General features: G+C 40.5%; 2 protein-coding genes across 7 annotated transcripts in view; both read left to right on the forward strand.

Annotated features, from left to right (window-relative positions):
* The window catches only part of LOC137176873 (receptor tyrosine-protein kinase erbB-4-like), a 273,678-nt gene extending 249,225 nt beyond the window's left edge, over positions 1-24,453 (forward strand). For 4 of the 6 annotated variants that reach the window (XM_067582874.1, XM_067582876.1, XM_067582875.1 and 1 more), the window contains 2 exons: positions 2,653-2,938; positions 4,090-9,456. In XM_067582874.1, coding sequence (XP_067438975.1) covers positions 2,653-2,938; positions 4,090-4,931 — 1,128 coding nt within the window. In that variant the 3' untranslated portion in view covers positions 4,932-9,456. Of the gene's footprint in view, positions 1-2,652; positions 2,939-4,089; positions 9,457-15,728; positions 15,826-15,917; positions 18,436-19,621; positions 19,709-24,364 lie in introns of those variants that run through there. The other 2 variants (XR_010925879.1, XR_010925878.1) reach the window with 2 other exon arrangements.
* Positions 24,440-27,411, forward strand: part of lancl1 (LanC antibiotic synthetase component C-like 1 (bacterial)) — a 53,659-nt gene continuing 50,687 nt past the window's right edge. Inside the window, exon 1 of the mRNA XM_067582880.1 lies at positions 24,440-24,527. The gene's annotated coding sequence lies outside the window, so the exon portion shown is untranslated. The remainder of the gene's footprint in view (positions 24,528-27,411) is intronic.

Genomic DNA, 27,411 nt, shown 5'->3' on the forward strand with positions numbered 1-27,411 from the left:
AGTGCAGGCTCGGCTGTTTGTTCTGCAGCATGCACCACGTGCCGCTGCCCCACGGCTCTGCATCTTATGCACCTTTACCCCTGTGACCCACTTGCCAGCGGCTCTTTGTTCCCTGACGAACGCACACATACCCCCAAAAACACACACAGCATAATCCATCTAGGGTCTTGTGTGTTCAAGGTCAAGACCCCTATCACGAATGGAACCTCTTTTGATATGCAGTCAAAAGTTCCTACATGTTAAAACCATTGGCTGGTTGACCAGGGGAAGTTAGTTATTCAGGTTACGCTGCCGCAGACGCAGTCCGTGCAATATTCACAATGCAATATTCAATGACCACACAAGACAAAGAATTATAAACCTTGTATTTTTTGGGGGGGAATAAATAAAATGAAATAAATGAGTTCTTTTAAACTACTTTTCTGTCTGACCGGTTGCACCCTAATATAGGTCATTCAGAATCTCAATTCTCAATATTTGGATCCAACATTAGGTAGGTAATAATATTAAAACAATACCTTGTTCAATATTATGACCTTACAACCCGCTTCAACCTTACAATAATTCACTATTCACTGTATCATCAATAACAAAATCATTGTAACCAAGTAACAGTACTACACCTAATCAATAATATGAATACTCAGTCCATTCACTTAAACCAGTGATGGTTACAACAAGCCTTTCTGATTTGTCAGGAATTGCTAATTCTTTAACTTCAACAAAATATATACATATAATGTAAATTGTACAATCAACACATTGTAAATAATTTTTACAGTAAATGCATTTCTTAGGAAAGTGAATCTAAATTTCTATTTAACTTAACATTGTATATACTTTTTAAATTAAAGTGAAACAATATTACATGAATTACAAACTATACAGTGTAAACTTGACACGCTATATTCTTATGTCTTCTGTTCTTTTTAATTCAAAATCACTTACCAATGAAATAAAATACCCAAAAAAACATTAAAAACTAAATATTCTGCTTCAGTATTAAACAGTTCAGTAGCTTTACCAGCCACAGAAAATGTTGAGTAATTAAACACTCTACATGTCAGATTTTTATGTTCTTTCTAGTTGAGTTCTCAAACAGTTTTACTTTAGTTGATCTCTATAACAGTTGACTAATTGCACTGTTCATCACTTAATGATAATTTTGTTAGCTCCAGGCCAATTCACTTGAACTTGCTAGCTTAGCCTAGCGCCTAGTGGCACAGCATTTATTTATTTATGTTTACTGTGACTCACCAATCCAGAAGTTTTTCTGTGTCACTCGGCAGGTTTCAGTAAGCAGGGCCTCTCTCACACACACACACACACATACACATCTGCAAGCTTACAACAAAATACAGGCTGTTACTGTTCTGATTTGATAACACTGTATATCCTCTCCCTTCAGTGTCACCCAGCGTCACAATGCTATCTAACCTGCCTGTTGCTGTATACCTGTGTTCTGATGGGCTAAGGCATTTCCTGGTTGTTAACTCTTTGTGACCTGGGTTACAGAAGACAGTGGGAGTAGGTCAAGCCCCCAGAATCAGCACTGGGCTTTGAAGCCCATTTCTCATAGTGGCCAAACTGTGGAATTACAACTTCCGGGTCCAACAGGGGCCAAAAAGCATTTTTCCCGCACATGATCATGGGAAAAAGAGTGGCTGTAAAATGGTGGATACATTATTTGAGCATCACAACCCTCACAAAATGACTCATTTCACCATCAGATTTTGATCCATTCGGTCCGATAACATTTGGAAAGTCTAGAAGAGCTGCACAATTGAATTGCTTTATCCCCATTCAAGTTAGCCAGAGGGCTAAACTGGAAGTTAGTCATCTCGGCCGGCAGAAGTCTCTAGTGAGCTTGCTCTATGGGTGCATTGAGTCCATTGAGAGTGCGCAGTATGTTTTCATTATGTAATTTCTTTTCAGCGGGATGTGGTTTTATTGGCTTGATGCGCCACTGAGCAACTTTCATAGGAATAAACAGGGCCCCGCCTCCAACGCTGTATCCAGTTCTCTTTATACATCCATATAGTAGGTGGACAGATATAACCCCAGGACGTTTCCTTTATTTCTGTTGCGTTTTGTAGCTTTGCTTCCTGTAATTGCTGCTGTAGCGCTTGCAGTTGGCAAGAGTGCAGAGGAGTAGGCCTGGGCTAAATAGCCCACGGCAAGCCAACACAGCACCACAAGAAGCCCTTCGCTTCACATGTCATGTTTTGTATTTTCTTGTGGGGTTTTTTGTTCTTTTTTGAGGTTCTGGTGTTTGAAATGTAGCTTTGCCTGGCTGCCCCTCACAGTCCCTTCAGGCTGATGACTACACCAACAGAACTTTGTTGGAGAATTTTACTTTCAACAGGGAGTTTCACAGGTTAAAAGTCTCACTTCCTTTGCCGCAGGTGGCATAACACTGGCTGAAACTTGATTATTTTTGGCATTCACACCATGCATATTTGTTGTGATTCAATTGAACTATGGGGTTATTTAGTTATATTCTTTTAGTGATATTGCCCCAGCTTCAAATACCAAACATGCATCAAAGTTCTAGTGTGGTTTAGAGTAAAAATCCAACCTACAGTACAGTTTGTTCAAAAAAATCACATTGCATTTTTCTTTTCTTTATCCACAACCCACTCTGCACTTCAGAACCAGTTTGGCTATCGTGATGGAGGTCCAAACCCTGTAGAAGGTCCTGTGGCAGGGGCCCAAGCCTGTATAAACCAGGAAGTGGCAGTCAGCCAGGGTCCAGCCCTGGAGGACCAGCGCTGTAACGGGAGCCTGCATAAGAAGACTCTGAGCCAAGCTGGAGGGGAAGACAGCGGTGGCCAGAGGTACAGCGCTGACCCCACCATCTTCCTGGGGGAAAGGGCGTCCAGAGGTGACACAGATGAGGATGGATACATGACCCCCATGAAAGACAAGAGCTCCTCAGGTACAGGGACTGTGAATTAAATGTTGTAGCCATTGAAATCACTTAGTAGTGCCCCAACAAGTCAAAGCAGGTTAATTTTACAGAACATTTTTAACAAACAGAATGGTTGAAAAGTGCTTTATAGAAGCTAAAAATAAGGTCAGGCAATTCTGCAGCCCTGTGGGGCATTTTGTAGTGAATATGCAGAGCCTTTTAGGTATTTTATTTAATCCACAGCACGGTGTAGGCAATATTAAATATTCAAATAACTTAACCTCATTATGTTAATTGCTAACCTTTCAATAAAAGACGCATAATTTATTGAAAGTAATATGTAGGAGAAGACATTTTCAAAAAATACTGTAGTTGTACATGAAAAGTAGCATGGTCCCATGAGAATAAACCTCATTCATAGATCAACTACACCACAAACGTGCTGTTCTGTTCCACAAAGATAGAAACATCATTTAAATGTAAAATACTTGCGTGTGTGTATAGTGATTTCTATTCTAGTGCACCTTTTCCCTGTCATCTCTTTGCTCATTCACAGAGTAAATACGATCTTTTGTAGTATATTCTACCTGTCATTTTGTCTGTTCATTTCATTTCATTCCACTGATTAAAATTCTTACTGAGTTTCTGTCAACAGTGGTGTATGTCAGCTACTACAGAGTCATGTTTTGCTTTTGATCATAATTCAGTCAATCAGCCCTGCTCTTACACTATCATCTGATTTTTGAGCAGTTCAAAATATAACAAAGCCTGAAGCAAAATGCATCTGATGCAATGTCAAGGAGCGGAAGAGTGGGCAAAATCAATAGGTTTCGCACCCCACTATTATAGCGCTTGGAAGCAGTGAAGAGGGGTCATTTGCTGGCATTTTCACCCCCGGCAGATGGAGTTTCCAGTGCCAAAGAACTACTGGCAAGTTGCCCTCATGGTCCTGAGTGGCTGCCATTATCGCCATTATCATCTCCATCTCCGTCTTCTCCCCTCATTAGCGAGTGATCTCTTTCTCGTACTCTCTCTCAATTTCCATTTCTTTTGTTTTCTCTTCTCCTGATCTAATTTCTGTTGATTTGGTGTTTGTCTGTCTTATTCTCACATAAACTCCCTCTCTCTTGTTCTCCACATTCCTGCCCTCCCTCCCCTTTTCTGGTCTATTGCTGCAGAATACCTGAACCCGATTGAGGAGAACCCGTTTGTCTCACGACATAAAAACGGTGAGATCCATGCCTTGGACAACCCAGGATACCACAGCACACCCAACAGCCAGCCCAAAGGAGAGGATGAGTACATCAATGAGCCCCTCTACCTCAACACCTTCCACAGCCCAGCTGAACTGGGCTTGGAGGCCCTGAGGAGAAATGGTCTGCCCCTTCCCACCCAGCCGCCCTCTTCCATCTCAGCCACAACCTCAGGATCCCACCTCCCGCTGACTATCCAGACCAGCCTGCCCCACTACCCCCTCCCCACAGCCCAGCCTTCTCCATCTGGCATACCCTGCCACCACGGTCCACCAACTCACCTTCTCCACGCCCACCACACCATCAAACCTGCAGGACAACCTGTCAATCCAGGTGGTGGCTCCATCAGTCAGAGCCAAACAGGAACTACTGCCCAAACCCAGGTGTGCCAGTCAGGTGGCCTGTCCACTTCAGTCCCCATTGGGCACGGCAGCCTGCCAGCCTACCAGATCCACGCCACCACGCACCCCGCCAGCATGCTGAAGCATGGAGGAGGACAGACATCAGGTAAAGCCAGTGGGAAGAAGCTGAAGGTGACCTTTGACAACCCAGAATACTGGCAGCACAGTTTGCCTCCCAAATCATCTAACCAGGCGGCCCCTGACGGTGCCCAGGGAGGTTCCACAAATGCCAAGCTCTTCTATAAGCAAAACGGACACATACGGCCGGCAGTGGCTGAAAACCCTGAATACATGTCTGAGTTTTCCATGAAATCTGGCACAGTTTTGCCACCTCCACCCTACCGGCAGCGGAATACTGTGGTGTAGATCGTTCCCTGTGACAAATGTTCCTCAATCTGACTCTAGCCTCCGACAACCCCGACATTCTCTCCGGTTCCACTGTCCCACGCAGAGGGGAGCAGCCACAAGCAGAGCTACCCCCAAACTCTTTCCAAATAACGTGCCATCTGTTGTAGACTGTAGCGACATCAGAAGGAGGTGGACCGAACCGAACCGAGCCAACCCAACTCAAACTCATGCACCTTCACTACATCCAATCCAGTCCATTTCTGTTCTGTAGATAGAAATTGCGCTCCAAGTCACTGAGAATGTGAAGGTTTGGTAGTTTTCGGCAAACAATGGACACAAGACTGTCACACACAGCAGAGGACGGATTGTGTTGTCCCAGCGAGGTAGACCACAACGGTGTCCATCAAGATGGATTTGACTTAGGGGACCTGAACTCACTGCCAGCCACTGCGGTGTCAGATTCATGAGAGGAACAAGATGTTTTATTATTTTTTTGTTTTCCAATATAAAAGATGAACAATACCCTACTAAGGGTTTCTGAAATAAGCAAACAGACGGAACAAGTACAGTCTGTTAGATGTCAAGGGTTTTGTGAAAGACCTTGTTGGGGCAAAACAGCAAAACATGGAGGAAAAAAGACTGAAAGGATTAGTCAGGAGAGTGACTTCCTGTAACATGAAAGCACTGAAAGCTGGTCAATCATATTCAATCTTTTTGCCTATAGGATTATACTGTACGTTCTCGAATTTTCCATCCAATATGTGAAATTCATCTCATCTTTCTACTGTAACTGTGATACTGTGATGGCCAATACTACAGTGATCCCTCCTATCACATTTGTAGTTCAACCATGGACTTTTAAACTTGCCCACAAACACACAGGGCAACTGCTGTTCTGTTGTTTTTGCTTGACTGCTGTCTGCTTGAAAAAGCTAATCAAAAACTGCTTTTCCAAGCCAAATGGTATAAGGGAAAATACACTGTAAACATTTTTATAAACACTGGTTGCAGTGCTGAAAAGATGGATTTTTATACACTGGTTTTCCCATTCAGATCATGAAGCTAACTTAGATGGGTAAAGAGTGAGTTGTCATGAGAGAGGGAGGGTAGAAATTGCTGTATCTGCTGAGTAGTGTGATAGAACTATCCAGAAAGCAGCCAAACTCAAAATGGTGGTCATAGAGACAGAACAAGTGATGGGAAGAGAGAGAAAAAGAGAGAAAAAATCTACAGAGAGGGGAGGGAAAGTTCATACACGCTGCCTAATGAAGACCTCAAAGAATGAACAAGACAGCACCAGCAGACCACAGTTAAAACAGGCTACTTTTTGTGTTTGTTTGTGTCAGTGTGTTTAGGTTGAGTGTGTGTGTGCTCACATAATGGCAAGCTAGTTTGGCCTCATTAGGAGTAGATGATGGACTAGGTGTGGTAGAAGTCAGTGACGGTGGGGTCAACAGCCAAAAACCATCAGTATTGTAGACGCAACACTAGTCCGACCTAAAACAAGGCTTCCAGCATATGGCTATTGTCAAGAAGAAGACATTACATTTTTTTATGTCATCGGCTTAAATCAAAAGCTCATTGAATGCACCAAATTCAACAACAGCACCAAATCTCTGGGAGCTTTTCACAATTGTAGGTGGTCCTAAACTGTCCTGTTGTTTTCCAAAAGAAAACTGGTGCACAGAAAGTGATGGTTTTGTGATTTTTAAACCTGTGCCAAAACGAATAGTCTCTTTCATGGTGTTCATTTATAAGGGACATGACCATTTTGGTAGCTTGGACCTATTTCTTATAAATCATAAATGTGTCCACTTTTCTTCACTGCATCTTCCCTATGACGGTAGATTTGGACAGAAAATAGATGTGGTCTCTGTTGTTTCCTCCTTAACTGTGTTCCAAAGCAAATTTTTGCCACCACATCTCTGTCCTCAAAGCAATTCTTATGTAATTTGTTCTGGTTTCATGAGTGGCACTTTGTAAATCAAGATCGTGACCACAATGCAGTAATGATTTATTTGACTTGGTCTGAGGTGGCAATACAGACCTGCACAATTTTCAATCACTGCATTATTTGATTTAGGCAAATAATCACCAACAAAGATTACATTGATATATTAGACTGACTTTTAAGCTAAAGTTAGAGCATTGCTGCAATTGGCAGTGGTGGGAAACTGAATTGTTTAAAAATTTGAAGGACCTTATTGCCCAGACGTCAGAACTCAATAAACTGCTAACCTAAACTGAAATGCTATCTTCTTAGTTGGTTGACAAGGTTGCTAGAACATTTATTTTTCCAAGTAGCTTGCTGGTAAGTCACCCGACACCCAACTGCTTTCACTAATATAGGTAAATACGTCAAATTTAAGATGTTTTTTTTCAAGTGCAGCTATAACTTAATTTGCACTTTTACCAACACTGGATTTTAATTAGCCCAAGTCCATCCAACTTTCGACTTACCCTCTGATCCATCAAGACTGATGTCATCAAAAGTATCCCAACCAAGTTTTACTCATGAGATCACCAGTAGACCTCTGATTGCCCCTCTACTCTTAAAAGAATCGTTCTAACCCTCAATACTGATGCCTCTGTAGGCAAACTGCCAGTCAATGCTGCTAAAAGCGCTGGTGTTACAGCCATTATTTCTTCCGCCAAGCCATACAGAACACCTGTGGGTGGGAAAACACCACAAAGCTTTCCAAACGTGGAAGATCAAGTGATGTCGGTTTGCCTCAGAGGTCGTCTTGCAATATCTCACTAGACTCACACCTTTTTGTTCATGAATATGAACGAAATCTTGTAGTTCCTGAACCTTTAGCGAGATTTTCATTTTCCAGCCATTACTGTGGAACATTGATATTGCTTTGTAATTGATTCAGAAGCTTTTCATGCCATGTCCAAGCTGTTTTCTTGTGTAGGTTATTTATTTTGTGTATTTTAATGTGTGTGTAAAAGTAACGTTGTATATGTTCGTCCTCCCCATGGAGCACTTTGATCAGACTCGCGGGTAGAAAGAAAGGATCTCCAGCCTTCGTTACTGAAATATTCAACTTGTTTATCCGGTCGTTTACCACTTCAGAAAGAAAAGGCTTTTCGATGAGTCAAAGGAAGGTGCATCGACCAGGGGTTCACAGAGAAAACACATTTTAGGTGGTACTGACCAACTTCAAGAATGTCCTTGTTTCCATGTTTTTTGTTTGCTTCAAACAGTATTTCCAATGCTGCTTTGATGGTATCATGACTATTTGATGAAGGAGCATTTTGTAGTCCCTTTTGGAGCTCTAATTCAATGAAATGGAGACAGTATTTAATATCAACGTTAAAATATTTATAGCGCGTTTGAGTTTGTTTATATAGAGCGATGGAAGCGACTGCCAAATCTGGGTTTCAAGAAAAAAAAAAGAAAGGACGATGGTGGTAAAAAAGAAAAACACATGCCTTGGTTTTTCTCTTGTTTACCCTAAATCATACTGCAAGCAAAATATGTGTTTGAATCAAGAATGGATTAGACTGGAGCACTGATGAGACGACTGGCTTCACATGTTCTCGAGAGCACTTTAGAGTATCCGAGGCACTCAGCAACCCTTGTTTTTTTAATTGAATCATAGGAAAAAACATTACCTATACCTGAAGATCCAAGTCCTGCTTTTGTCTAAAGGTATTAGTTACCTTTTTTAAAAGTACCACAGTTTGTTTTCTTCTTGTCAACGCAATCATTGCTACTGACGAATTTGTCATTTCTTGTTTCAAACACGTTTTGCCTTGGTGTTGGGCTGTGTTACCTGCTGCTATTTGTCTCAGCCCTAAACACTTTTGTGTCATGGCGGTTTAAGAGTACGCCATGGTGACACTGGTGTTTAAGACTGATCTTTTTACTTTTTACTGTTTCCTCCAAGCCACGGTGCAGAGGCATGTAGCCATGTTGTACTGAAGTGAATCCTTCAATATTTCATCCTCAGCAGTTTCAACCTACCATATATGCTGTGATAGAGTCTAATGTATAGTACAATATCACCTTGCATGGTACCCAAAGTGAGTGTTTTACTGCCCTCAACCTTTGTATCTTTTCATTGATGACAATATTATAATCACATTTCTGTCCAGAGAGTGGACAGTGTGGAAGGAAATAACCAGATATTTTTTACTGAATTCAGTAGCACAAACTGGGAATCATTATTTCTGAAATCTTTCATGGGATTTTTTGTCTACAGTACCCTATATAGTCATTTAACCTTTAGTTTTATTCTGTCTGTGTTATCAAGAGTGTTTTTCTTCAAGAAAAAAGACTTGAATCTATATATTTTTTCCACTACTGTGTCAGTTACTGTACATTATTTAACATGTTTGTCATTCTAGCTGCAATTTTTAGTTGTTTACATCTTAATTGCACAAATCATCACCTACGCGTGGAAGTGGTTCATTTTCTGTGTTTAAATTATCAGAACAGTGTAACTGTACAGAATCTTTGGGGTTTCCTCCAAAATTTATCTAACACACTTCAACAACAAATGTGAATAGTATTTTTATAAAGCACTGAAATGGCCGACGTGGTGAATTTGTAAATAAGGAGGCAATGCTTTGAATTTATATGGTCTTCTCTCCTACTGCTGTTTTCTTCTGCTTATAACAACTGTATAAAAAAAAAGAGTCGTACATATTTGCTTTATGTAAGTGTACCTTTTGACTAATGGGGATTTGATTTTAAAAGTGCTTGTCAACCCTTTCTCATGTGAAACTATGTTCAGTGGCCCTTTTCCAGAGCTTTGTGGCTGTCCTCATGTAATGTTTCAGTTTAGGTGAACACTGTAAAAGTGGTGATGATGAGTCGTGGGCGGGGCGGGAGGGGGAGGCTGTTCAATCCGCCCGGTATCTGTTTCGCTTCCTCATACCTGCCACATTTCATTTGTCACTCAGTAATGAGAACACGCCAGTACAAGTGAACAATACCTTCTTTGCCGCTTTATCTCTCCCTCTTCCTAATTCTCATAAAACTGAAAACCAGTGCTGCCAGCTAATCTAGATAAACTGTGTTTGGGGCTCAGTGTTACCTTCTCTGCATTCTTTCTACTGGAAATATTACTGAGCCAAGTCTGACCTCCTCCTATTTCCTGAAAGGCAGCACACAGCCATCACAGTACAAACTGTTTTCAATTCATTTCCAATTTGTTTTGCATGCTTTTAGAGGAGACATAGTAGAGAGAAGGCTTCACCAGTCACTCCTCCTCACCTATGTTAGCTTCCCATACCCCCCCCCCATGTCCCTTTATCCAAGATGGTCAGTGCTGACTATCTGTCTGAGTTCTTTGAAACCATACCCAAAGCTTTATATCATAGAAATACCGTTCCTCATGTTTGTTACATGAATCTGTCAAAAGTATATTTTTAATTTAATATAAATAAAGATTGATTCAGTATATGTTGTGGTGGTTTGGTGATGATTTTACACATCTGTTGTGTGTCTTACAGCGAAAAAACGACATCTAACACTTGAGTAGTTGAGTCGGAGAGCAAAGCTGTGTTTAGTTTCGCTTTAATACACTGAAACACAAAAAGTGTGTTTTGGAGAATACCCGATATTGAAAAAATACCTCTATATGTTTACTTTATCCTTTAAAGTAGCGTATCTCGAATATCAGCCACATCCAGGATTGCTACAGAACTGTAACCCCAGTAGGGATTCTGTGTTTTGCGCAAGAACACCTCAGCAGGGAAGCTCCCCATTCCTGAACCTAGATCCCAAGTCTCATTGCTTGACATGCCACCCTGCTGCCTGTAAAATAGAGCAGAAAATGAAAGCCCTGTTCGGTTGCTCTGGCACTCACGCTACCAGCTTTAATAATAAAATTTAACAGATGGTGTCTTTAATTAAGACGAGGAAGCTCTCAAGTTACATGGTGCTTATTTTGGACCTGACTTCTTAAGATCAACATTACAGAAGTTGCACTGGAGGCGAGATTCTGCACCGCACCACACTTTCATGCTCAAAAGGACTTGCAGATGAAGACCAGCTGCATCAAAAGGTCTGCAGTGTTCTGCTAGCCTCGTCCAAAAGCTTGCCTCAAATAGGCTAATGTGTGGATATAACATTTTGCTCTCGTTTTTCCCATGCCCCGTGCTGCGCTTAATCCGCTGTTTACCCAAGTGTTGGTTATGTAAACGGCATACGCAACATCGTTTGCTATGCAGCGCTCCTCCATTGCTGCTGCACTTCCAGGCTTTCATTTCAATCATAAATAATACAAAACTGTCCAATGGCAGAATATGAGCTTTCTGAAGTCACTGCTATTAATACTAATAAGGCGATGGGGTGCTTTAAGTAAACACTGTTTATGAACAGAAATCTCCCTCCTTTCTCTTCCTCCTTCGTTCCCTCTCTCCTCTCTCTATTAGTTTCCTCAGAGCACCGAGACTCAATTAGTAAGCACATCTAGTTCCTCCATAGTAATTTAGAGAGAGGGGCTTCTGCTGCAGAGTAACAGTATTTGAACTAATTCCAGTTATATTCACATATAGCTACTTATTCAAAATCTATATTAGGTCTGCCTGCTTGAATCACTGTCAAAAAAATTATGTTTCCCATTTGCTATGGAAAAGAACATTTAATTGATACTCACTCACTCCCTTCCTAATGTTGAACTCGCATAATAGACAGATTATCTTGAACATTAAGCACACTTCCCGACAGGACTTCGCACATTATCACCCACACCAGACAGCAAAAGGGGGGGAGGTCATTGTTAATTTGGCAACTGCTGTATAACCATTTGTCAGTGTATTACAAGTCTCCTTCATAGCTGATCTTCCAGTGAAGCCTGCTATCATCGCCAGGAGACGGGGGTTCAGCTCAATCCCGGAGGCCTGTAGCAATTATACTTACAGCTGCCCTGTACACCTGTGACATAGCTCGGTGATGACAGCTCATCGCCAACAGACCGGTGCTGTTTAATTGCAGCGTGTCACCTTGACGGGGTGTTTTACCCGCACACAACTGCACCAAAGAGAAACAAGGTGACTGTTTGAAAAGGCTCCTATAGCTCCACAAGGTTGCAGATTGTTTTATATTCTGGTCTAGAGTTTGATTAGTGTGGTTTTTTTTTTAGTATTATTTGTATTGGGGCTGTGGTTATTTTGTTTGCAAGTGTTCTCATTATGATGCAAAAGCCCCGGTAATAGAATTCAGACCATGATTCTCTTTGGAGAATCATGGTCTTCAAGGATATACTTATTCCACAATAAGAAAGCTACTTTTAAATGAAGAATTACACCACCTGTTAGAAATACTGACTCAATTTAAAACAAGAACTCAAAGGAATCTTAAGCACTTGTTAACCAGCATTTTTGGTGAACATAACCCTACTACTGTCAGTATTAAGCTAGTAAAGGACCCTTTACACTGTGCGATTTTGTGCTGTGTGAGACAAAAGTCATGAGAGAAATGTGGTGAAATCTTTGTACGTCGATCCAAAACGGTGCTCCAAGATCTCACTGAGACACTGACACTGATGACCAATTTGGTGCTTTGGTGACCAAAGACAGCCTGAGTCAAAATTCTGACAGTGTCAAAAAATTTAAGACCAAATTCCCACAATGTGATTGCTGCTACAACACACATCTACAAACAAACCAATCAGAATATGACATAAAATGACACAGAATACACTGGCCGGCATAACATTTCGTAAGTCCAGTTTTTTAATAACGTTTAGAGAGAAAACACACTTGTTCTTAATACGTTCATGGCACAATCTGACATGTCTTATATTGATATCGTACAGTCTGACACAGATTGCAAACAAGATTTGATCCTAGGCATCTCACACAGTGTGGCATGCAATAAACCGTTGTCGCACAGTCTGAAGGCGCCTTTAGCTGGGCATGCTAACAATTCCAGCTTACTTCATAGCAGATAAACACACTGTTTAATCTGTTCCTTACACTTTTGCTCTTGTATTTTTGTTTTGGGGGAGGGTTAAAAAAATCTAACTTTTTAATAGCAAGGCTGACAGTATCATACCTGCCAGTAACTGTTCATCTGTTTCTGTGTTAATCTGATGCTTTATGCTAATTGGACAACGTTACTCTCAACATATTATATTGTTCTTTTTAACTTCAGTGCGGTATATTTACATCCTAGTAACATGGAAATTACCCTTTGTGTCTTATAATGTGCAATTAAGTTCAGAATGTGCCCATTATGTTGCGTCCATGATATAGTTAAAGATATGAGGCATAAATCTCAGTTATCTCCCACCATGGGGCAATATCTTCCCTGTCGTGTCATGACTGCACATAATTACGATAGCACACAATTATGTGAGTTATCCGAGATCCAGTGTTAAAGCAAGAAGCATGTTTGTTCCATAAAACCATGAGCGTACTATGATTAAACGACAGATTATGAACATGATTTGGACCCGACCCCTAAATCTCATACCAATCATAGCATCATCATTTTATAAAACATGTTTGATTACTGTGATGAAAATCAAGATAAATATAATTGTGATCCTTTAGATTGGTCTAGTTCACCAGTATTTTCAATTTTGTGCTATCACTCAAAAAATGTTACATATTGCACCTTTAAGTCAATTGATTTCTTATAGAATTGAACCTATATTTGCAGCCTAGTCACCACCCTATGATCACTAACTTGTGTGAAACTTCTGAAAACTTTATATAATAGACTGAATTGCAACCTAAGAATTTTAAACATCCGAAATCGTTAATTTTTAAACATATGCCCGTTTGTAATTAGAGTGCACATTTCTTCAACACCGCAGGTTGTTTTGGATGTTGGACTAGCATTTTTTCTGACTGACTGGAATCAAAACTTATGGGATAATATAGTGTCTCCATGCCTGAGGCTTATACAGAAGTCTGGGGGAAAGACAGACCCAAAGAGACCTATCTGTAGCCAGCCAATGAAGACACTCAGTCCAGTCTGTAGGATTACAATGGAGAAGAGGAGGAGGAGGAAGAAGGAAATGAGACAAGAAGACAACATCCCATGAGGCAACTTTTCCACACAACATTGTAATCAGGGCAGAGACGGCGGCTGAGGAGACAGTAGAGAAAGAAAACAAGAGAGGTAGAGAGAGAAGAGGCAGAATGGAGGTAAAGGTTGGGCACAACAGCCTGAGGCAGACTGACGAGGGCAGAGAGCTGCACAAAATCACCTCTGAGAGGGAGAAACAAGGAGCACGAGAGACAGCGAGTGCATGGTACTTGAAGCTGCTATTGACTGAATAAGCTGCACCAGTACTGCTTGATGCTTGAGTTTATAAAATGTTGTTTTAAAAGCTTGCAAAGAATGTCTGCTTCAGTTTCAAACAAAATATGTGTCCATACTTCATTCTGTTTAAGATTACATATGCAGACATTTGGCAGTAGCCGAGGCTGAGTCATGCTGCACAAGCTGTTCACTTAGAAGATCCATGAGGCTAACATGACATGAATATGCAAATATGTAGTCTAGTCTTTAAAGTGTAAAATTTTACTGTGTACATAATGGTTGTAATACAAACTACAGTGTATTAAACAGCTACAACAGTCAGTCAAACTTAAATGCCCCCTCCACTCAGAAATGAAAGCTGTCATAAGGAACATAAAAGTTGAATGTGAACTGTCATTTTGGTTTTAAAATAAGCATTCCTAAACTTAATTATGAAATTGCAAGCTGATTTGAATTATACAGTTATTTTAGCTCAATTCTTATGAAAATTAAATGGTCATTTTTTATAACGGCTTCTTTTGTGAAATCTTTCAACCACAAAAAACACTGCAGGATAAAAGATCTGATCTCTTGAAACACACCAGTGAGACAACATCATTCCACATGCTCTGGTTTGGTTTGGCTAGGTCTGTCAAGTATATACAAACTCAGAGTTTTTTTTTTCCTGGAGAGTTTAAAAAAAAATGGTAGTTCTGTCATATATCATGTGCACACAAATGAAAAAATACATAAATAAAAAAATGTGTAATTGAATTAAATTATTTCTTTTTAATATTGTCATCCCTGGACTTCCATAGCCCAGAAGGCCTAACATCCTCTATAATTTTAAGAATAATTTATAAACAATCTCACGCATGTGGAGCTTGCACTATGTCAAAACTGACTTGAATTATGACGATTTCTCTTTGCTCTCTCTCTCTCTCTCTTTGCACACACACTGTGGACTTACAGGTAAACCTGCAGCTGTTTGCACACACACAGATGCACAGTTTAGGCAGCTACGAGAGTCCTTTTTTTATTGCTTAGTGGGGATTTTTGGTGAGACGTTTCTGACTTTTCTCTCTTTATTCCTGCAGTGACCCCTACTAGCACACACACACACACACATATACACACAGACTGGCCTGAGGACAGAGATGGAGAGCTCTAATTTCCACAGGGTCCACAAAGTCCTTCCATCCCTCGAAACTAAATCGCCTCTCTTTCTAAATCTCCTCTCTTTCTGTCACACACAGCTACACACATTTGCAGAATTATCACATATATATAGACACGCACACAGAAATTTTGGGAATTGTTAATCTCAGGAAATACAAATGATATTTTTTTCTTTTTTAATTCAAAATTTTATCCTTTTACTAAATGCAGTTTATAAAACAGAAATCTGTCTTTTACACCTGTTAATGTTTTCCCTTTGACTCTCTCACCACCACACAATTCCTCAAATCACACTGACACCTTTTGACTCTGTCATACATGCTCAGTCGATTACATTTCAAAGCTCCCAGACAGGGAGGAGAACGATGAGATTTATACTGGGCAAATCACGTAATACTCCTTTATCATGCTCCACTGGGCTCTAGGTGAGATTTGAACAAGGGCCTCGAGGTTTGTAAGAAGCTCCTCCATCCATTTGTGCCTGTCAACAGTGATGAAAAAAAGACTACTGTAGTTCGAAGTGTGAGTAGAAAGATTCATGAAAACACAAAATTTAATTCTTACAACAACTACTGCACATTCATCAGTCACTTCCTGTCCTGCTGTTTTTTTAGTTAAGGCACCAAACCCTACCTGCTCACTCTCGCTCTGGATGACAGCATCAACTAAATCCCCAACATGTAAAGAGGCCTGGAGACATCCAGATGGTCCATAGCCGCTCTATCATTTGTCAAGGAAAATGATGCTGAACAGTGTAAGAAATAAGGCAAATACAGGCAGAAAATGCTTCCCTTTACTTGGTGTGAAATACTGTTTGAAGATAAGGCTAGCATTGTTTTATGCTTTTATTCAATCCCACAGTCCTACAAAAAATTAAACCAACAATTAATTTATCTTTTTAACAAGGGTTGTGTCCTGATTTAACTTATGTTGTACAGCTTGTCCAAAAACTACTAACAAAATAGTTTGACTTTTGGGAAATATGGGTCTTAGCTTTCTTGCGAAAGGTTAGGTGAGAAGATCGATACCACTTAAATGTGTATACACTAAATCTGAAGCTTGAGCTAGCAGGCAGTAAGCTTAACCTAGCATGAAGACTGGAAGCAGGGGGAAACAGCTAGCATGGCTCTGTGCAAAGGTTCAGCTTTGGCCTACATGTAATTTATACACTTAGGTTTTTATATGGATTCTATAGTGAACTTTAGAGGTGATGATAGTCAGTTTTTGAACCTGTGGACAGAACCAGGCTAGCTGTTTTCCCTTGCTTCCAGTCTTTATTCTAATCTAAGCTAACCCCCCTTGGCAATAGCTTCATATAGCATACAGAAATAGTATTGAGAGTATTGATCTTTTTATCCAACCCTTGGCAAGAATATTGAACTTTTTCTTTTAAAAGCACAAAATATAGCAACATACATTGCATTTGGATGACATATTCCTTTCTTACAATGAACATGACAAATGTTTAGTCCCCTTAGCTCGTCAAACTGTAGCATCCATTAGCATGTAGTGACGTCTGCCTGAAAAGGAGCTGCTCCAGAGGTCAAAAATGCTGAACACAAATATCAAAAAACCAATGTTATTTCAATGTGTTATAAAAGTTTGCAACTCTGTCTAGATAAATGGATAGAAACACACAACAAGCCATTAAGCAAAGATATGTTGTGGGGCTGTTTTTTCAGTAATTTGCAATTTTTCAGTACCATTGCGATTTTAAATGTGCTTTTCTTACATCTTGAACAATACTTTGAAGTCATGGTTTCAATTTGGCATTCTGTAATGCTAATGTTCATAACTGACATTGTGTCATGTCAGATTTTCTGAAATAGCCTTTATCTCCATTTGGCTAACCGAGGCTTCAAGTGCATTTCATACATTAAACAAGGAGTGAATCTCTTTTCAAAAGTACAAGAGACACCTCTGATGTTACTGACACAGAAACATAAAGAAAAAGTCCTCTTTGGTGTCTCGCCCCTTGACTCTGAACACTTTGATGCGGCCGACTGGAGCAAAGGGGGCATCTACCCTGCCGCCTACCTGTATCCGCTTTCATCCAGGAGTGATGTTTGCCTCCGGAGGGAGTCTTGCCAGTGCGAGAAAAGGCGCAGTAAGCAATACTTACTTTTATGTCCTGAAAAGCTGTGTTTTAATTAATGGAACCACCTAGGGCTACGACGGGGCTACCACTGTGATGAATCAAGATGAGTGTGTGTGTCTGTGTCTGTAGGTGTGTATACTGTTAGAGGATAAAAGTGCCTTATTCTCTCATATGTATGTGTGTGTGTGTGTCTTTGCAAATGTGTCAGTGTGTTTGTCTTACCAGCTCCTGCAGTGACTGAGTGTCTCTAATTGAGTGTGTTGCTCACTCAGACAGGAGGTCTCAGACAGTGTTGACATTCAGGCAGTGGAAGGCCACCATTGGGGATGACAGCTGATCATTCTTCCAGCAAGCACCCTAATTACACAGAGATGGAAAGAGCGAAGGAGAGAGGCATAAACAGAGAGAGAGAGAGAGGCTTTTTAAACAACAAACAGGTTCCGGTTGCTTCCAATCAAGCCTCCCGTCCTGCTGTTTCGTCCATTCATAATAGGTGGCCCCCCCAGTGGGCAGAAAAGCATCCAACACCCCACTGCCTTCCTGCTCTCTGAGTGAGCTCCTGTGACCACACCGCCCCTCCTCCAACTCTCGCTTTCTCTAGCATCTTTCATAGCACTTTTCCAATTATACCAAAGACATGAGCGCCTGTGTGAGTGTGATTTCATTGTTGCCCAAAAGCATAGAGAAGCATCAAGCTCCTTCTGTCTTCCTGACTCTCTCATTGGGACACACACATACACAAACGTGTGCACACACCCTTTGATGTATGGAGTCAATCAGACTTCATTGGACAGCGTTGTGATAGCCTCAGGATATTAGCAAGCTTGCTCTCTGCTCACCCGGATGATAAACTCTTTATGTGTCCATGGGCTTTTGTGGAGCAATAACAGCATCTCTGGCCTTTCTCACCCTTCGCCATCCATTCTGGTATAACTCAGAATGTGAGCAGCGTAGCAGCCATTGCTCGGAGCGGCATCAGAGACTTCCAGGGAATGGTGATGAAGGGGCCAGCTGCAAACAAACCTCAGGTTCAGGTGAGAGATCATATTTTCATGTGCTGCAAAAACGATTGTTTCTTAATCAGCATGTCAGTTAAACACCACCCAGCCACACCTTTATCCTAACACAATCACATCTTCCTTTCTACCTCCCAACTCATGTCTAAAGACACCTTTTCTGCACGTAAGCACATAGCAGCACAACAGCTGCAGCTGCAATCCTACCTTAGTGTCTATACTGGCATATACATTCAGAGGCATTTTGACAGCAATCACAGCCCAATATACATTAAATGTAGACACACACGTAGGTCAAGTAAAAAATAGACTTGAAGCCTAAAAAGACAATTATATACAAGCCCAGTGAAGTCAGCTGTGTTGAATTAAATTTAAGCATTTCTAGTATATCAAACAGATGATGAAAATGTGTGTAGACAAGTGTAGACAGGGTGAAGTATTCAAGTTTCTAAAGGTTTGATCAGCTATCAACCGTGGTGCTTTTGTTCTGAGACCTGAAACTAGCCCTGATATTTGCTCTGATAATCTAGCGAAGGCACATGGCATTCCTACAATAAAACAAGTGCAAAAGGGCTACGTTGGCAAGGCCAGCGAAAAGACGAAGCAGATTCCAGTTTGAAGACTCATCATAAGGTTGACACAGCAGTTTTCACAACTTTATCACAGCATTAATTGTCTTCTCTTCTGTGTCAGTGATGCTACAAGGTATTCTACATGACAAGCACACTTGCGTGTGTTTGACTGACAAACATTAGGTTGTCAAATGATGTCGCCCTGTTTGTGTAAGATGACAATGGTGTTTGTCGGCACCCAACATTCTCATTGAAATAAATGAAGAAGTTGCATTTTTTTGGATGCAGCACTGCTGTTCTGTGCAAGTCTCTGTAAGTCTGCACTCCTTCAAACTTTGCTTACTAGTTGTAAAAATAAAAATGGGGGGTGACATGGAAGCTTGGAAGTGTCAAAGCCTCCTTATACGTCTGTAAGCCACCAGCACATCAAGATCACACAACTGTTGCACGTGCAAAATGTTCAAACACAGTAATACACACAGGCATGTATTGATAAAAAAAAGACAGTACAGCACAAACACACATGTCTACATGACTCCACTTGAGATTCATAAGCATTTAATGAGTGTCTCGTGGGTGGCAGTGTGCCTGACCTTGCTCATACCCTTCTCTTATTGTCATACATCACACAGGACGCTGCTGACTGTAGCATGACAGGGAGGTGACAACTCTGTTTGTGTGTGCCAGATCACACATCTCTATTTGAGAATTTTGGCCATGTGAGTACAATGCAGACACACACACACACACACACACATTGAGTATATGCACATATGTCTGTGATGGAGTGGGTATTTGAAATGTCAGTGGATGTGTGGCGCTCTATGTGTGTCTATATGTGTGCTTATGTGTGCATGTGTGAGTGCGTGGGTGTTCAACATGGTTGTCAAGTGCTTGAGCAGGCCAATCTCTCATCTGCCATCCGCTCAGATGAACTGACATGCAGCCAAACCAAACAGGCATAAAGACAGAGTGGAAGGCATCACTATGCAGCTCAGCAGTGCAGTTTGTCCTGACCCTGTCTGGGGCCCTCTCCTCTCCGCTGATTCTAATGAGCTCCCCCGGGATTAGACTTCGGCGGCCGGCGTCCCAATGAGGCGCGGGGGCTGGAGGTGGGGGCGTTCGAGGGGGGGGGGTGACATCAATACACCCACACAAACACACAAACATCACACTCACCTCGGCACGCAGACACAAACTTGCTTGAGCAGTAAGGATGTTGGAAAATACTGTATCCACTGCCTGCAAGAAATAGCCTGAGGAAAAAACATTTTCCAGCACATCATCCATCCAGATACACAGGTACTTTTTTTTAAAGATACAACAGAAAGGTATGTGGACACGAATCCGAACTCGCTAGGGAGTATTTATCTTTTAGCTTTATCCTACAAAAGCTGTATGGATATCGTAAAAAATCTATGTGATATCACAAAACAATCATTGGAGGAAAATGTCATTGAAAATTTAATTCAATTTGCTGTATATAGTCATTATCAATAGTATACAGTAGGCCTCTACCGTTATTATCCTTGAAGCACTAAAATTAGTTAGTTCCCCGACTCCTGGACTCCCACTGAGTTGGATTATTGTCGCAACATTTCAGTCTCTACATACAGTCTATGCTCTACACTGTGCTTTTTGTCCTGTATAGAGGGCTGTGGACTGTAGAGTTTGGCAAATTGGGTGTGACAAAAGTATCAGAATCCTTGCATCCCAATAAATGGACGCTAAGCATATACTGAGAAACTTTCAATTGCCACTTTCAGGTTACCATTTCCCATTAAGGACTAACAACTGTGACCAACATGTGCTTTTAATATTTTACTTTTTTTTAATGTTTAAACACTATTGGTAAACAAGATAAGGATTAAATAGTGGCTATCTTTCAACTGCAGTCACTTTTATGAGTCTGCTAAAAAAAAAAAAAAGGAAGGAAATACAAAAGATTTTCAGAAAGTATTCCTGTGACTCACCCTCTAGCCACATCTGTGTTGATTTTTTACTTTTTTGTACACCGTGCATGCTTAGAGCAGAGTATAAAAGGATTTGGAGGGATTTGAAAAGCCTGAATGGAGGAAATATCTGCAAGATGCGCTGTACAATATTAGATACCCACATCCTAAGAGGAAACAAAATTCTGACTGGCTCAGAGGATTTTCTGAGGTCAAACCAGTGTAGGATTCAACTAAAAGCCTGATTATCCTGTCTTTCTTTACAACTAAATATCAGTCTAACTTTTTGTTCTTTCTTCTTTTTTTTAACTTTGATTGAAACATTTGTTTCTCCTGTTGAAGGATATACTAATTAATTCATCTTATGAAGAAATGAATCGAGGTGAACCAACTGTCGGAGAAAAAAAAACACATTTATACTCTATATAAATTTGTTTTGGGTGTCATATTTGTGCTTAATTAAAACCAAGAACTGAGAAGATATCTTTATCCCTTCAAAGAGACACACATGCATGGAAAAGTTTTGTATTTTCTGCTCAAGAAATCCCTGGAGTTTAACTTTGCTTTTGTTTAGCTTCTTGCACTGTCAAGTAAATGGCATCAAATTAGCCTCCCCTAAACTTCTGCCCATATCAACAACACACAACTATCTATTGCACTGTTTTTAAAGTCATGTTTTGTCTTTGCAAGTGACACAAAACCCTTATTTGCCTGCAATTTTCCTCATTGGTATCAAAGGTTAAATGGTAAGAGGGCTGATCAGGTATTGTCTGCGCTAGACAAGCTCATTAATGTGTCACAATTCATTATCAGAGCCTTGTCCTCACCTTGTCAGGTGGCTAATGGGAATATCAATCATAGGCTTCCCCATCACGACCCTTCTCACATCTTTGCTTCGCATCTTGCCTCTGTTGACTTCTCATCCCGAAATACCACCAGGCCCAAACAGATCTGTCTGGAACAAATGTCAAACACAATTCGGCTCAGGAGTAAACACCCACAAACATGGATGGCATACAGAGAGTGATTCTTCTTTCTACATGGACGTGGTGGTCGGTGCTGCGGTTTTACAGATGTTTTCCTGCTGTCTTATTCAGATAAAGTGTGTTCATTGTGACAAGGTGATGAGCTTTAGTGGACAAAGGAAAATGATGAACTTTTATTGATGCCTGCAGGGAAGACTAAGTATGTTTAACAAATTCATAAATGGGGAACATAAAATAGAAGTATGGCAACACAGTTTAAACTATAAGCAATAGAAATGACAGATAAGACTTTATGAATCATCAGGATGGAAATTTATCATTATGGCAGCACAACAAACAGGCCAAATAAGTAGGTAGAAATAAGATACAGGAAAACAGAGATAAAAGATGCACAAATAGCAAAGAAGTATTAAAGAAAGAATAATAATCTACATTCTTTAAGATGTTATGTGTATGCATGACAGTTTAAATGAAGCATAAATAAACAGAACAATCAAATAAACAAAGAGATAAATTCAATATCTGAATACTTAAATTAAAAATATATGTACTTTGATGAATAGTAATATTGTTAAGCGTGTATTATGGCCTGAGACATTAGCTAGACAAGTTAGCATACAGTATGAAGTTAATTGAGACTCGCAAATTTGAAATACTGAACTTCTGTACTTTATATTATACCTACTAAATGGTATAAAGTGAAGAGGGCTGTAAACCAAACATGGAATCGTCCATTTCATAGTAAGAAATAGAGGAAGCAAAATTAGAATATATATAACATTTGCAGATTAAACAAGGGAGATTTGTATTTAAAGAGTAAAGAAATATATGTGTGTATACGCTACTATGTGTATGAATCCTAAATTCACTGAACAGCTTTTGCATATATGTATATTTATTTGATCATATTCTTGGCATTCAGAAGTCCCTGAACACCCACACAGGTGTTTTCAATTACCCCGGCTAATTAGAGGGATTTACTGTAGGTAGGTGCAACTATACTGGGATTTATATGATTCCCATAAAATGTGCCAACAAGAATGATGATTGTGTAAGTTTCCTCAACCTAGCAGGTGCAGCAAAAAAAAAAAATACAGGAGAGTGAGGGAGACATGCAGTCCTGAGAAAAGGACTATCAGTCAACATAAGTGAAAAAAACAAGGTGTCTAGGGGTTTTAAATGTTGCTGATGCTTTTAGTCAGTATTACAGTGTGAGCAGCAGTGGGATAAAGTTAGAAAAATAGAAACACTTGTCACCAATCACCAAATTTCCATAACACTCTCATGTGTTATACTAGTGCATGTATCTTTGTACTTGGGTGGCCTTTCTCAGGTGTATGTAATGTCTGTGCCCCGCCTCTGTCCCACATGGCCACACCTTTGCAAACTCTCTGGATTTGTTGAACAGGAAGGGAGAAAGACAAGGAAATCAAGCTGGAGATTGAGCACATGACAATTAAATGAAATGAAATTTCCTTTAACTGGCTCAAGGTCTTAATCAGATCTCTCTTTTGAATAGACCTGCAGAAAACACTGGTAAGACTTTTTTCCCATCTTTGTTTTCTATGTCGTCATGATAATGCTACTGGACAGCAGCATTGTAGCAGATGCATCTTTGTGGTGATTTGAGAGAGTTTTGGGTGAAAACTGAACTAAATATTATCCTCCTACACTTCAACACATCTGCACCCAATTCAGACATTCACTTAGAAATTAAAAGTGTCAAAGTCCTTGTATAATCAGTTTAATTTGCCTCTGGAGCCATTAAACAAACATAGTAAAAAAATCAATGGTAAAAGTGTATCAGTGAGAGAGCTGCAGCTGTTTGTTCCAATATACATAGTTATCCTATGACTTTCCCCCATTTAAATATAATTAGTATTTACAATAAATGTTCCAGAGGCAGGCACTTCTTCTAAATGAGTCAGTGTAATTAGTGAAGATAGGTAATTATGACAGCAAATCAAGTCGTGATGTATTAATTCTTTTTTGCATCAAAGCAGTGTGTTGAAGTCTGTCATTATAACACCAGTGCAAGAAGACCTGTAGAGCTTTACTCATTCAGCCTGCTGGCTCTTTGTATCATTCTGAATAACCTGACTTCCTGTAACAATTTAAAGACTGGTAGCATAGTTTGCTTAAGAAAAAGAAAGGGTATTTGTCAAATGTAAAGAAAAGGAGAAGTGAGCAGTAGAGGAAGTATAGCGCAGAAGGAATGACACGGAGGTCAAACCAGAATTCCCAAGCGTTTCTTCTTTTTTCTCTGTCTCCTCTGTTCTCCTCTCCATCTTCCCCTTTTGTTTCAAACAGATATAGAGCCAGGGGTGAGAGGAGTTCATTGACTTGGACAGCTCGATAGCAGGCGTTGCCTCCAAAGCTCCTGTTCTCAAATTGCCTGTAATTTCATTTTTGTGTGTAAATATGTGTTTCTTGTCAGGTGCGTGGCGGCGAGAAGAAAAACAGGCACGCAGACAGCTCTGACAAGCAATTACACCACAGCTTGTTTGGGAGGCAGGTTTGGATGAGCTGTGGTCTGCTGGCGTGGCAGAAGATTGAATACTCCAGAGACAGAGAAGAAAATGGCCAGAGGGAGAACACTGGTGAGACAACCACAGGCAAAACACTCGGTTTTATTTCATGCGAATGCTTGTGTTGTTGTCTGAGTGCATCTGATGTGATGGAAGCAACTGATTAGCCACAATTCCTGCAAATAAACCCACCATCATAGGCGCCTGAGCAATGGAGCAAGTGGAGAAAATGAATCCCCATTATTGAATTAGAGGTAGCAAAGTTATGATTTTGCTACCTCACTTTTTGTCTTTTTAAAAATAAACTTATCATCATACAATCCCTGCAATCAGGTGATTATATTTAAGCAGCTTATATCAATGATCGTTTTACTATTTTCAGCAACAAACAAAAACATGTAATAAAAAAAAAATCACACATTTTTGGACCACCCTTTGAATTGGTTCAGTCAAACCTGTCGCTGATCATTTGCCACAGCATGCTTTGGCTGTCGATCAGAGTCTGTCAATCCACACAAGAGTCTGACTGAAACATGCCATTTAGCTTAATTGTGATCATTGACAAACTTTAAATTAGCTAAAAGTACGATTGTTCTGTTACCGAAATGCCGAGCTGATTTGCGAGTCAATGTTAGCTAACTTTGCCAGCCTGCCCACCTAACGTTAGCTTGCTGATCGGACAGGATTCAGTTGTTCGTAAAGGGGCCAAATCAGAGTCGGCTCTTTAACTCCTTGTGGAGTAACAATAGCTCTATTTACCATAAAATGTGCCTGTTTGTGTATGTATTGTGTTGTAACTCTCTACAATATATAGATTTTATTGACTTTTTCATTGTGTGCCAATTGAAGAGACCGCGGTCATGGTTCTAAGAAACCAACAGTATGGAAGTCAGAAGCTTTGCACACCCGACCATCACCCCACCCCTAACCAAAGAGGTTTTGTGGTGCTATAACAGTTATGTTACTTCCACCTTTGCCTCTCTAAAGAGAAAACGAAAACAAATGTTGTTTTACTTGCTTGACCAAACTTCACCATTCTGTACTGTCTTTTTTTTTATGCTGCCACTGGGAAGTACCAAATATTTATTAATTTCTTTTTTTTGAATCTATGGACTGCGGCTTTAAATGCACAGTATATACACTATATAGCTAACACCGCACATCCAAAATATATAGACAGTTATAGTGAATGTTCTTTAAACATGTTTGCATTAAGGCTGCCCTATAGCGCAAAAAAACATCCATCATACTGTAGAGTCTTGGACAGAGTTGTTGATTTGACACCATAAATTATCAATGACTTTGCCAAATATTGAAGTTTTTGGCTTTGACGTTGGCATTGGCCTGATTTCAACTGATGCTGGCAGGAATGGTTGTTGCACAGTGGTCTACACAGCTTTACAAAGTGCAGAGTATGTTTAACTTTGAAACAACAGTGGCATTCAAAAATAGCTGATATAAATCCATCCATTTTTCTCAACGACACGCACAAAAAAAAATGGAGTTCAATTGCAAAGGTGTCATGGTGTCACGCCAAGGCCATAACCTTCACAGACGTACTGCCATCAAAGTTGATATCACTTCAGCAGTCTATAGCAGGGCAGCACACCATGCTGACAGTTGTTACATCTGATATGTAACCTTCCCATGGTGCACCCATATGTGCAATTCAGAGTTGGAGGCTGAGGGAAGTGGCTTTGACAGATTGACGGACCAGCTCAGCTCTCCTCGGCCATGAACCAGGAAGTCTTGCCCTCAGGAGGGAGTCCCGGGGCGAAATGAGACGGCTCTGTGGGAGAGAGTACAGTTAGTTCATTCAGGGATGTTCCATTAACTTGATTAATGGCCTAATTACCGCCAGTAAACACTCCTCGGAGATAAGAAGCAGGAAGGAGAAGGAAGGTTGGGGCAGTAGAACCAAGCTGGCTCATGGTCAGTCAATTACACTTATTCTTTTGTTCCTAAAGAATACAAACTGGATTTATAGCACCGTGTGGGCGGCTCGCTTCAGCCTCGTTACAGAGAGCCTCTTGCCCTCTATTTTTTAGGAATGCCATACTCCACACTCACAGAGTTTGAGCGTTTTCAAACTTGGGTTGTTTAGTCCGGTTGGATCGAAATCTAGTTCTTTTTCTTCCTTCATGCAATTCGTTTGGGCAGATCAGTTTGCAAACCAAAACAACCATACCAAGACCCTTTGAGTATGTAGTCTTGGTTTGGTTCCAAACCGACCCAACTACTATGCACAAGCAGCTAGCCGGAGAATGAATCAAAATCCGACCTGGACTAGACCTGGACCTTCTTCATGTATTTATATTCTTGCTCCTGCCCCAGATACCACTAACCAACAATTGTAGTGAACATTCTCATGTGGATTTATTGATGCATTTTGGTTCATTTAAATTTTTTTCTGCATGCCAAGAAACCAAACGAGGTGGAAAATGCAACAAGCTCAATCAACTCATCCACTGATTTGGAGCAGAGCGAACAAACTATAGGCTTGAAAGGACCCTTATACACAGTCACATCTGAGCATCACCATTTGATCCAGGTAGATTTGCAAGTCCAGTTTATAGCATTAAAAGAGGAGAAGGGTTCCTGATGCATCAAAAGGCGTAATGTTAATATAATCAAATTTACAGTATGGAAGGAAACAAGAACCAAGTTTAAACTCTGAAAATCATGCTTTTCCATCGCTCTGAAAATAGTATCTGATTTTGAAACAAATAGCCCCCACAAACGCTTTGGAGTAGCGTGTCTGGTGCCCCTCTGCGATTTCCAATCACCGTGTGGGCGGCTCGCTTCAGCCTCGCTTCCCTCTCCCCACGTCTTCCTCTACAGATGTGGGTTGAGAGTGTTGTGAGGCCTTTGCTCTCTCACTGAGAGAGGCAAGGGAGCGAGCCTTCATCCTCCTCCACACTAGTCTGAAATGCAGCCAAGTTCAGGGAGGCAGCCG

Source organism: Thunnus thynnus, chromosome 24, assembly GCF_963924715.1.
Source record: "Thunnus thynnus chromosome 24, fThuThy2.1, whole genome shotgun sequence".
Taxonomy (NCBI): Eukaryota; Metazoa; Chordata; class Actinopteri; order Scombriformes; family Scombridae; genus Thunnus; species Thunnus thynnus.